At 41.9% G+C, this 12,179-nt stretch overlaps 2 protein-coding genes across 7 annotated transcripts in view; one reads left to right on the top strand and one right to left on the bottom strand.

The window, feature by feature from the left end:
• IL18R1 (interleukin 18 receptor 1) overlaps positions 1-12,003 on the bottom strand; it is a 36,550-nt gene extending 24,547 nt beyond the window's left edge. Inside the window, exons 1-5 of one of the 6 annotated variants that reach the window (XM_025869069.2) lie at positions 11,321-11,446; positions 6,611-6,720; positions 5,364-6,325; positions 4,931-5,016; positions 455-698 (exon numbers count right to left, since the gene is read on the bottom strand). In XM_025869069.2, the coding sequence (XP_025724854.1) occupies positions 455-698; positions 4,931-4,988 (302 nt within the window). In that variant the 5' untranslated portion in view covers positions 4,989-5,016; positions 5,364-6,325; positions 6,611-6,720; positions 11,321-11,446. Of the gene's footprint in view, positions 1-454; positions 699-4,930; positions 5,017-5,363; positions 6,326-6,610; positions 6,721-11,320 lie in introns of all 6 variants that reach the window. The other 5 variants (XM_025869068.2, XM_025869070.2, XM_073897908.1 and 2 more) reach the window with 5 other exon arrangements.
• Positions 1-12,179, top strand: part of LOC112821706 (large ribosomal subunit protein eL19-like) — a 475,653-nt gene that overhangs the window by 373,363 nt on the left and 90,111 nt on the right. The window lies entirely within an intron of this gene.

Genomic DNA, 12,179 nt, shown 5'->3' with positions numbered 1-12,179 from the left:
CCACCCGATACTCAACAAACCCCGGAAAACTGGACCGGGATGAGTCCACACCGGTTCCGACCCTTTGCCCCAGCCTGAGGATGCCACCCAGGAAGCTGACGTTGCCCCCCTTCACCACACGTTCAATATAGAGTCCTCACTCATCCAATTTGACCAACAACTCTACACAGTAGGAGCAGCTGAATTTTAAAATGAATTTCATTTGGTACCCACTTATCTTTGCTAAGGATTCCCCAAAAGAGATATTAAGGTAATCTTTCGTTAAGATCACTAAAAAGATAAACACAAGGGCAGATATTTAATTTTTCCATAATGAAGTATTTATTGCATGTTGTAGGGGGGGTAAGGGAGAGTAAATGCATGGATTATCCTTTCAGATGCTGTATATCTGATTTGCTGAACTAAGTCCAAGAGTGCTATGAAATACACTAACACAAAGAGAAGCTATACTTACCCCATTTGGAAAAAGTAAGATCCACTGTCCTCCAGCTCAGCTGGCCAAAACTCCAAGACATAATCATGCAGAGAAATTCTGGGTGAACTGCTTGAGTTTAGCTCAATGCGCCCCTGTGATCCATTGCTCTTGTACCATTTTATGACGGCTGTTTCATTCTTGGGCTCAGATGCTGATGAGCAATATCTCAGATAGAAAGGTTCCCCTCTGACTGCGGTGATGTTAAAACGTGAAGTACAAGTTTCTTCATAAGATTAGCAAAGTAAAAGAAAAACAAAAACAGAATGACAAAGGTAAATGTTTTCTTTCCTAACACATGAGGCAAATAAGCCAGGTGAGTAAGAAAGTCCTGAGCAATCTCAATGTCTCAGTCTTGTGAGTTCTCATTTTAAAAAGGGTCAATCTTTCCAACACTAAGAGACAGAAAGTCAATCTTTCCAACACTAGGATACTCTCAGGGCATAAATGTAGACAACATTTCTAATGCCTTTCCCAAACAGGACACGACCCAAACTTAACCTACCATAGCTAGAGGACAGATAAATGCAGTGAAGTCTTTTCCAAAGAAAATGTTACACATTCCAGATTCCTCCTAACGAAAACCACAGAGGTCACCATGTTGCCACACCTACCCCAAAATATCCCTAGCTGGGGAGTCTCCATGGAAATGAAAACAAGAAATCTAGAGTCCTCAGAGTTCCTGCCCTGTCTCACCAGAAGTGTGCTCTCAATCAGTTTACCTGACCATTCCCTGGGCAGGCCTGGGGCTGGTTAAGGTGCTCCTATATAGCTTAGAGTGTGTGTGAGTTCATTATCTCTCTGGGTTACCACGTGGACTGACAAGGATTGATTAATACAGAATCACTCCAAATCTGGGTATCTGTTACTTCCCTCCTTGAATGCTCTTGCAAGCTCGCTCTCTCCCTCCCTTCTCCCCTCCCTCTTTCTCAATCAACCCAGATACTCTGTCTTCAGAAATTTATCTGATCTTTTCAGCTGACAGGGTCATCATTCCCCTCCTTTTGAACCTCTGATAGTCCAAAGTCAGCCCTCATGGCCCCTTTCCATATCCTGTTCTCCGGTGGCTCCAGCATGCCCCTTTATTTTATTCAAGTATAATTAACATCCAGTCTTATATTAGCTTCAGGTGTACAACATATTGATTCAACAATTCTATACACTACACAGTACTCACCACGATAAGTGTAGTCACCATCTGTCACCATACAACGTTATTACAATATTATTGACCATACTCCCTATGCTGTAATTATCATCCTCGTGATTTATTTATTTTATAACTAACTGGAAATTTGTACTTTTAATCCCCTTTATGTATTTCACTCATCTCCCTACTTCCCTTCTGGCAACCACCAAAGTGTTCTCTGTATTTTAGGAGTCTGCATTTGTTTGTTTATTCATTTGTTTTGTTTTTTAGATTCCACATATAGGCAAAATTATACGGTATTTGTCTTTCTCTTTCTGACTTATTTCACTTAGCATAATGCCCTTTAGGTCCATCCATGCTGTCCCAAGTGGCAAAATCTTATTCTTTTTTGTGGTTGAGTAATATTTTATTGTGTGTATATATATCCACCACATCGTCTTTATCCATCCATCTATCAATGGACACTTGGGTTGCTTCCATATTTGGCCGTTGTAAATAATGCTGCAATAAACATAGGGGTGCATGTACCTTTTCAAATTAGTGTTTTTGTTTTCTTTGGATAAATACCCAGTAGTGAAATTACTGAATCATATGGTCTTTCTATTTGCAATTTTTTGAGGAACCTCCATGCTGTTTTCTGCAGTAGCTGCACCAATTTGCATTCCCACCAACAGTGCCCTGTAACTGAATTTTGAGAATGAGAATCCTTAAATTAAGTAGAGCATTTCTCTGAGGGCGTGGTCTTCCCTATAGTTAGGGTCTATTTCTCAAAGCAACTGTCTGGTTTTAACTCGATGTTGTTAACCACAATGTAAAGAGGAAGTGGCTCAAATGGTAGAAGTATTCTTTGAAAACATGGAGGTCGAAATCTACCTCAAAGTACAAGTGTTAATGAATACCAACCTTGTGTTTGGTGGTTGTTATAGAAACTCCATTTTACATTTCACTACTTCAACACAGAAGGTGTGATACATGTGTAAGTGTTGGTGTTAGTTTTAATGGACATCCAAAAGGATGGCATGTCAAAAACAATTTCACTTATTTTCCCGTTTCAGGGATATAATATACATAAAACAAAGGACACAAATGCTACAGTCTGTGCTCTTCTGCCTAGATTCTTTCCTGAATCATCATGTCTCTGATAGGCAGACATGTTGCTGCACGAAGCAGTGATTTGTTCTTTTTCTCATAGTTATGTACATCCAGTTGTGTTCATATTTGACAATTTATCCATTCTGTGGGTTTTGAACATATGGGTTATTTCTAGGTTTCGGCCACTCTTAAAAAAGAACACTTCTATAAACACCTGTGCCTGTGTTGTGATAGACACATTCACCATTTCTTTGGGGGAGGACTTATCATTTGTAGAAACCTAACCTGGCTTACAGACCTTCCAGGGATAGACGGTTGGAGTTGAAAGTTCACGCTCCCCTGGCAGTTAATGGCTTCAGCTACCTAATCTTTCTTATGCTTCACACTATAGGCTTTGTTGATTAGAAATTGTTTTTGATTGAAAAAAAAAGTGAGTGGAATTCAAGGTGTATGGACTGCCCAGAGCAAGAACTCCCATTCCTACATGAACAGAGAGTAAGAATCCAACAGGGTCAACAACCTAGACCCTTTGGAATGATGTCTGTGTTTGGAAATGTCTTGAGTTTGGATAATAAATAGGATACTGTCATTCAACTTCTACTAGATTAAATGAATCCTCACGTAGAATACTGTCATATTTGCCCAGAGTGAACCCTTTATGAAAGGTGCTCTTCAGATACCTAAAAGGACAAAGAGCTGGGACCTTAGTAACCTTAGAGAATAGGCTGTGTGACTAGTTTTGAGCCTGAAACATGTTTCACTGTAACTTGGGGGCAAGGTTATTAGTGTGTGTCTACAGAGCAAGGTATCCACAATGCACACTTCCCTGCACCTTGCTTTTTCACCCTGCACTTTCTAAAAGATTAGTCATCTGGCATCAAGAGGAGCAGATCTACCTCCTTCCTTTAACATCTGGGTAGTATTGCACTGTCAGGATCTCAACAAAAGTGGACCCACTTAAGTAAATATTGGACTGGAGTTATTTGAAAGTATCAATAATTTAAATTCCCTATCTCTTCAGCAGTAATTCTGAAAGTAGGGGATATGGGCTTATGTGTTACCCTCTCCTAATTAACAGATCAAGGCAAATCAATACTTGTGTTCCCACCTTCTCCTCCAAAGCATAAGGAGAACCTTGCTAATCAGTCATGAATCTCTTCTCCAAAGGATCCTGATGAAGCCACGGAATCCTTCTTGATAAAAGTCTCCAAGCCATCACTGCTAATCAGTTAAAACTGGTACCTGCCACCTGATATAAAGCCTGCTTGTTTTCCCTAGTCTATGCGGTCTTTCTTATGTATTCCTTCCAACTCAAGTACTTCCCTCAAGACCTGTAAGGCATTCCCACTCACTGTCTTCACTACCTAAATAATGAGATGAATCTTGGCCTTCATGTTGGGAGAAAAAGAATGTGTGTAAAACTTTCTAAAAATCAATAATAAAGATGGCTGGGCGCCTGGGTGGCTCAGTTGGTTAAGCAACTGCCTTCGGCTCAGGTTATGATCCTGGAGTCCCTGGATCGAGTCCCACATCGGGCTCCCTGCTCGGCAGGGAGTCTGCTTCTCCCTCTGACCCTCCCCCCTCTCATGTGCTCTCTCTCTCATTCTCTCTCCCTCAAATAAATAAATAAAATCTTTAATAATAATAATAATAAAGATGGCTGTGAACTCTTCAGTTTTAAATAACATAAAGCAGATTTTCATCTCAGACAAATGTAATTTGTTTCCAGATACAATCCTGTTTTCTCTGCATAAACTCAGAGGACTAAATCTTTTCCTTTTCAGTAATCCCACATGATTCTTTACTTGATTTCATTTCTTTTTTTTTAAGATTTTATTTATTTATTTGACAGAGAGAGAGAGAGAGCGCACAAGTAGGCAGAGCGGCAGGCAGAGGGGGAGGTAGAAGCAGGCTCTCCGCTGAGCAGGGAGCCCTACGTGGGGCTCGATCCCAGGACCCCGGGATCATGACCTGAACTGAAGGCAGCCACTTAACCGACTGAGCCACCCAGGCGCCCCTTGATTTCATTTCTATGAAACTTTTCTTCTCTACGACAGGGACACCATATGGTTGGTAACTTTCAAAGTAGAATCTAAAACCATTAATTTTAATAAATTCAGCATCTTCAATAGCCACCTCCACATAAAGAAGTGAAACCTTGATATTCCCTCTAAATGACCCATGAAATATGCTTGTGAATGATTATATTCACTTACCTGAGGTTCTTGTAAACATAAGTGCCAAAAGTGTCAAGAGTAGTTCTATACGATGCATCTTGAGGATTCTGCTTCCAGTAGTTTCTCTGGAAAACAGAGTAAGACGGGTTTAGCCAAAACTTGCAAATAAACATACACCTGTAGCATGAAGGAGATTTTTTTAAAAAGATTTTATTTATTTTAGAGACAAAGAATGAGAGACAGAGAGCACGAGAGGGAAGAGGGTCAGAGGGAGAAGCAGACTCCCCGCTGAGCAGGGAGCCCGATGCGGGACGCGATCCTGGGACTCCAGGATCATGACCTGAGCCGAAGGCAGTCGCTTAACCAACTGAGCCACCCAGGCGCCCATGAAGGGGGTTTTTAAAAATCTTCTGGCACACAGACTTTTAAAAAAATCAGTGCAGTAAGTTTTCATATCCCTTAATATACTCACCAAGCATTCTCAGAACTTTCAGCCACACAGAATTCATAAAATTTCAAGGTAATGAATTTCGGCATCCAGAAAGAAATTCCTAAGAATGCAATTTTCCAATACAAAAAAGTCTGCTGTATGTCAGGCCTGTTCTACTAAACCTTACCTCAAAGGTCAAAGTTGAGACCAAAAATATTTCCAGAAAATCTACTGTTCTATGAATAGACAGTCTGTGATACATCGAGATGTGTATGGCAGGTCTGCCCATGTAAGGATGTGTGTGTGTGTGTGTGTGTGTGTGTGTGTGTCCTTTTTTCTCTCATCACACCAAAATGCTCATCATGATCTTCATGTGGCTTGAATTTTTAAATATCCATCTTCCTTCTTCAGAACTAAGCTCTTCATAACTTAGGAACTGAATCTATTTTGTTCATTATTGTATCACTGGAGTCCAGAACAATGCCCAGCATAGAGTAAGCACTAATACTTGTTACAGAGGAATAGGTGTATGGATGTGTGTGTGTGTATTTACACACACATGCCCACGTGCGTTTATTTTAGGGAAACAGAGAAAGCAGGAGTTTCCTACACTCCAAATGCCTAATCTACATGGACTCAAAACTATGTTGAATTTCAATCCTACTCCAATACATATTTTAGCCTTTGAATTACAGATTTAGAGAGTAAAATGGGGGAAAGTGGCAGTGAGTCTCTGACACCAAGTGTGAATATTTCATAAGCAATCCCATGTTCCTTGCATCGCGCACACTGAAGCTAGAGCCTTGACTAGTTGTGCGACCTTAGGCAAGTTACTTAGAAGTATCAGATCCTACCTGCTCCTTCCCAAAATGGAGATGAATAACAAGGCCTATTACCAAAATTATTGAGTGATTAGATGAACTAGTGTAACGAAGGTTTTCTGGATGCATGCTAGCTCCTCAGTCCCAGATAATTCTGTTACCAACTTCCACTCACCTCCCGTACTAAAAAAAAAAAAAAAAGACTGTTAATGCCCAAATCCTGGATGAAGTTTAATGGCTAAGCTGTCAAACCATTTACATCAATCTTTATGAATAACATCACAAAGCATCTGCTGTAATTTCCAAGAGATAACAATCAATAAAGTAAAGACAAAAGAGTTAAGTACGTGTGGAAAGTACCAACTGTTCATAACCAAATTAGAATATTTCTATGGTTCTGTGGTTTGAACTCAACCCCCCACCCACGCACACATACACACATTTATTATTAACTATCCATTCTCTTACCTCAGGTAGAATGAAAAGTATCGTTTCCTCTGGCTAAGGTTGACACAGCCTTGTAAAGGGCACTGCCGATTTGTTCTTGGTTTGGGTTTTTTGTTAATCTTCAAGGTCTACTGAGAGATAAAGTTTCTATGAAATAATCCAGCATTCTGATGAGTCACCTCTGAGTTTCAACATGAAACATGTTAAGATCCCAAATTAGCTGATACTGGCACTGCTCTGTGTATATATATAAATTTTAATGTACTTATTATGGATTTAAAAGATTAAGATATTAAATAATGGAGCTCATTTCCAAAAGAAAAGTTATTCTGGAAGTGTCACAGATACCCTAGTAAGTATTAATAAGGTATATATAGGAGAATGTAAATATTAAATTTCTTTCATGAAGGAATTTGGGTTTTTTTTTTAGTGTTATGTTTGATATTGATTTTTTTTCTTTCCATAATTTTTAAATTTCTTTCTCTTTCTTTCTTTTTAAAAAAATTGTTTTTGGGCACCTGGGTGGCTCAGTTGGTTAAGCGACTGCCTTTGGCTCAGGTCATGATCCCGGAGTCCCGGGATCGAGTCCCGCATCAGGATCCCTGCTCAGCAGGGAGTCTGCTTCTCCCTCTGACCCTCTTCCCTCTCGTGCTCTCTATCTCTCACTCTCTCTCTCTCAAATAAATAAATAAAATCTTTTAAATAAATAAATAAATAATAAAAAATTGTTTTTGACTTCTTTAAAGTATTATAATGCCCAATATAGGACATTATAAAATGAAGATTGAAAAGAAGAAAATGATCTCAATATGCATAATACTTTAACATGTTTCCTTGTACTTTTTCTTCATGATTTTCAAATAATTAAAATCTTCAAAAATGTTCACATCCTGCATTTTTCACTTAATCAATGAGCACTTCCCTGAGTCACAAAGATCTCTTTGTTAACATCATCTTAATTGCTCCATATATCCCTCGATATGGGTATATTACAATCTATAAGATATATTTTATTACAAAATAACCCCCATGACTATCTTCTTGTGCTAGGTGGTACAGATCAGTTTTTGGATCACGGCCTCTGGTGCCCGACTGGCTGGATTTGAATTCTCATCTTACTCTTTACCAGCTGAATAACTCTGGGCAATTCACTTACCCTCCTTGCTCTTCAGTTTCTTTATCCAGGAAAGAGAGTAACAACACTACCCCCCAGGAGTGATGTGCAGGTTTTGTGAGTTTCTATTGCAAAGTATCCAGTGCATAATAAGTATCACTTCAATGTTAGTTATTTATCTACCTTTCTCATTATTTTCTTGGTGTTGGGACAATGGCAATACTATCTATAGGTCAAAGAATACATTTTAAATGTGATTAACATATACTATCAAACCACATTCCAGAAATGTAATAATTCATACTCCTCAGCTGTGCAAGATAATATCCATCTACCACACCCCCATAAGCATTGGGCGTTCAAATTCTTTAAAAGTAATTCCCTCTTCAAATTGGTAATGGTGTCTTGTGGCTTTTTTAAACCTGCATTTCTACTGGTACAAATAAGGCAGAATATTAAGCATGTAGTTTTCAGCTATTTTATTCCCGTGTGTATGAACTATCTTTTTATGCCTTTGGTCCAGTTCTTAGATATTTTAATGGTTTTTTTTTCTCAAAGAGCTACTAATTACTTCTCTATAATTAATTAAAGAGTCCTGCTTTTCCTTTACAGTGTGCTGACAGCGCATAGTTACCACGTACGGGCCCTCTGCGAGCACTCCATGGAAATCTAACAGCATGACCCCTTGGATGCAAATACACACACGCACGCACGCACACCACTCCCTCCTCTTCCACTGCGCTTTGTTTTTCCATTCATAGCACTTATACCTAACTGATATACTTTATTTTATGTTTGTTTATTATTTGCTGAGTTGATGAATTCATTCAATTCATTAAATATATACAGTTTGGTGTCTTAGTCAATCATCTGATCCACTGTAACATCTGCATAATCTTACCTCCGAAGTGCTTCTTAAATCATGACATCTTGGAAAATATGTTTTAACAACTGATGTGACGTCTAGGGCACTCATTCTCCCCTGGAGCTTAAATAATAATAATAATAACGCCTGGGTCCCCAGCCAGACACCTGAGGTACCGCCTGGACATTCTGATTGCTACAAATCTCCCAGGTGATTCTAATATGCAACCAAGGTAGGGAGACACTAATCTAGGGGACTTCTTTGTATGCCTAAAAGTAAATTTAATGTATCGTAAGTATATATATTTAGCAAGTTCCTATTTAAGAGATATTAAGTATCTGTACATACATACGCACGTATATATGTAAGTATGTATGTGCACACACAAAGAACACTCACAAACTTCCCCTAAATCACCAAGTGGCATGATGTTTTCTCTAAATGAAAAAGGTTCTCTTCTAAAAATTGTGTGACCTGGGGTGCTGGTCAGATACAAGCCAACTGTTCTCTCTGACCCCCGAGGTGGGACAGTCCGGGCCCCTGCAGATTGTCTGAATGCTCATCTCCTGAGCCCCTGGCCCTGCCCACCTGCCCTGTTTATAGACACCACCCTGAACAAAGTGACCATCCTCTTAAAAAAAAAAAGTAATTCACAGAAACCCATAGTTGTGAGGCTACTTCAAAGTCCTTTCTGCTAAGGCAGCTGGGACCGGACCAGGTGAACCGGTCCGGATTGTAGAGAGTGACACTGACTGACACATGAATCGATGTAGATTGGCTCAATGTAAGTCACTCTTACCAGCAAAACATAATTGAGCACCTCCTAAGATAAACTGCTTTGATGAAAATCTTAACACCAGTGATTTTTAAAATAATTCCCTCTCTACAGTGTTCGATGCCTAAGTGTTTCACTCACCAATTGAGATGATGAAACTACCAATGCAAAGAGGAAAAAATGATCTGGGACATAAAACACACACACACACACACACACACACACACACACACACACACACACGCTTCCGCTTTTAAGGAAAGCAGCATTTACGCTGAATTAGGTTTCTCATCTGCAAGACCAGGAACATCATTCCGACTTCAGAGTCCTGCCACACAGATATGTGTTGGTATCCTGATGCCTCCCCCACCTCCTCCTGTGCACGTGCTAGTCTTGCTCCCCGAACCTTCTCGCTTCTAACTGCGGGGTCCCTGCAGTCCTTACAACCTGGCTCTATGGTTGCCTTCTCAAGGAAACTCTCTGACTGCTAGTGCCCCAAACAGCCTTTGTCCACATCTGCGCCACACTGCATTCCCATTATTCCTGGATCCATCCCCACTCCCTGGGAGCTCCCTGAGGGCAGGGACCCTGTCTTTCCGTGTTCCCAGACCAGAACCTGCGTACACCCGGAGTCTCCCAAATTTACACCCCCCAAGCCATTCAAGGCCCTCGGGTTGAGAAGTGTGCCCCAGATCCCAGCACTGCATAGCACCAAATGAGTGTTTGCTGAGGTTGCCAAGAAGAGAACAAGGGAAGAGGGTGAAATTAATACCATAACCTCAGGAGTCTAGACCTGACTGGGATCACCCAGTCATTACTTTGTCTCATAACTGCAATGCAACTTGCTTGGGGTTCTAACTCCTGGAAGCACCTCGAATTAAAAGCAAAGGTTTTGGAATCAGAGAAATTTTGGTGTGAATCTGTGATCTATTAGTAAGCTGGATGCCCTTGGATAAATTCCTAAACATCTCTGTGCTTTGATTCTCTCCCCTTTACTAAGCATAATGATAGTGCCTATGTCTTTTGGCCTACAGGAAGATTATGTGAAAATAATGCATCTAAAAGTTTTCTACACCATGTCAGACAAGTGCTTAATTAGTAAAAACTACCAATTATTTTAGCTGTTCTCCCTTTTTCAGAAAAAAAGAAATATTGGCAAGTTTTAACCTCTGAAATTATACTATCAGGGAAAGTCAATGATGCTGGCTCACCAATTATTCGTGTGTGTGTGTGTGTGTGTGTGCACATATATGTGTGTATATTTACAGACACGTGAACATATATGTATACACACTCAATATTTAAAACTATATATACACAGATGTATATACATGTATATCTGCATGTATACATACACATACACAGTCCTTACTTCTGATGGTTCCACTTGTGATTTTTTGATTGATGGTGCAAAACAGATACACATTCAAGTGTAAACCATACTTTGGATTTTGAATTTGGATTTTTTTCCCAGGCTAGTGATATGCCCTATGATCCCCACTAGCCGCAAATCCCAGTCTGCCTGAGGATCATGACGGTGAACAACAGATACACTTACAACCATTCTGTACCCATGCAACCATTCTGCTTGTCCCTTTCAGTATATTATTCCATCAATTAAACGAGATACTCAACAGTTTATTATGAATTAGGCGTCATGTTAGAGGATTTTGCCCAACTGTAGTTTAATGTAAGTGTTCTGAGCACCTTCAAGGTAGGCTGGGCTAAGCTATGATGTTCAGGAAGTTAGGTGTATTCAATGCATGTTCCAGTAGTGAATATTTTCAATTTAGGGCGGCTTTTTCAGAACTACCCCCATCATAAGTGGAGGAAAATCTGTGCACATAAGGGCACACATTTTAACCGATCTTGTTTTCAGAACCCCTGCGCAGAGGCCGGGTTGCCCCTTGTGGGGCGTGCTGGCGGCAGAGAGCAGTGGGGAGGGTGTGCGCCCGGCAGCGGGGCGCCGCTTCTTACCTTCAGAGGGGAGTCCCCCGAGGCTGGGCGGGGCGGCAGTCCCTCCTCCACTCTGGTCGCGACGACGGAGGTAGGAGTTCCAAAAGCAGGAGAAAAACGGCAATCCGCTGCCTCCCTAGAACTGGGAAACACGAAAGGAACGAGAGGAGCCACAAGTGTGATTAAAGATGTAAAGCTACTAGAGAAGGTTGGGGAAAGAGAGAGAGAGAGTGGGGAAAAAAAAAAAAAAAAGAACAGAGTAAGAAGAAAGAAAAGGCGTCTGGCAGCCGCGGAGGCTGTGGGGGGCACGCAGCTCCGTGTCCGCAGTGCTAGGAGGGGCGCTGCTCCGTCCCGCGGACCGTCCCGGGTCTGGGATGATCCAATCAGAGATGCTCCTCGTCGGGGTTTTCTCCCGGGGAGGGGCTGGGGGCCGGGAACCCTCCCGGTTTGCGGTGTTCCTCGGTGGGGGGTACGCCCGGTTTCGGGCCCTTTGGCTCCGGGGTGCTCCTGGTCTGGGGCGCCCCTCGCAGCGCGCCAGGGATATGGACTCCTCCACCTGGGCGCCCCGCCTCTGAGTTCCGGGAGCCGCTCGATCGCGGGCGCGACCGCACGCAGCTGGAAAATCCGGCGCCTCGCCCTTGCGCCGAGGGTGACTGTGGTCCCAGCCGCGCGCTGCAAGTTTCGGGAGCTCCCGGGCGGTGGGCGGTGTCCGAGGGACCTGCCGGGCCCCGGGCGCTCGGTGCTGCTCCTTGCGCACCCTACAGGCCCACCGAGAGGTTTGCACTAGAGTTAGGTGGGGAGGGAATCAGCCTGCCCTGGGCAGAGGGGCACTGTCTTTGGTCAAGGGGAAGGAGCTGGGGGAGGGCTGCAGACAAGAAAG

This window comes from Callorhinus ursinus, unplaced genomic scaffold (assembly GCF_003265705.2).
Source record: "Callorhinus ursinus isolate GAN/ISIS: 27379988/994484 unplaced genomic scaffold, GSC_fseal_2.0 scaffold10, whole genome shotgun sequence".
In the NCBI taxonomy this organism is placed as follows: domain Eukaryota; kingdom Metazoa; phylum Chordata; class Mammalia; order Carnivora; family Otariidae; genus Callorhinus; species Callorhinus ursinus.
This window is presented reverse-complemented; position numbering and strand designations above follow the sequence as displayed.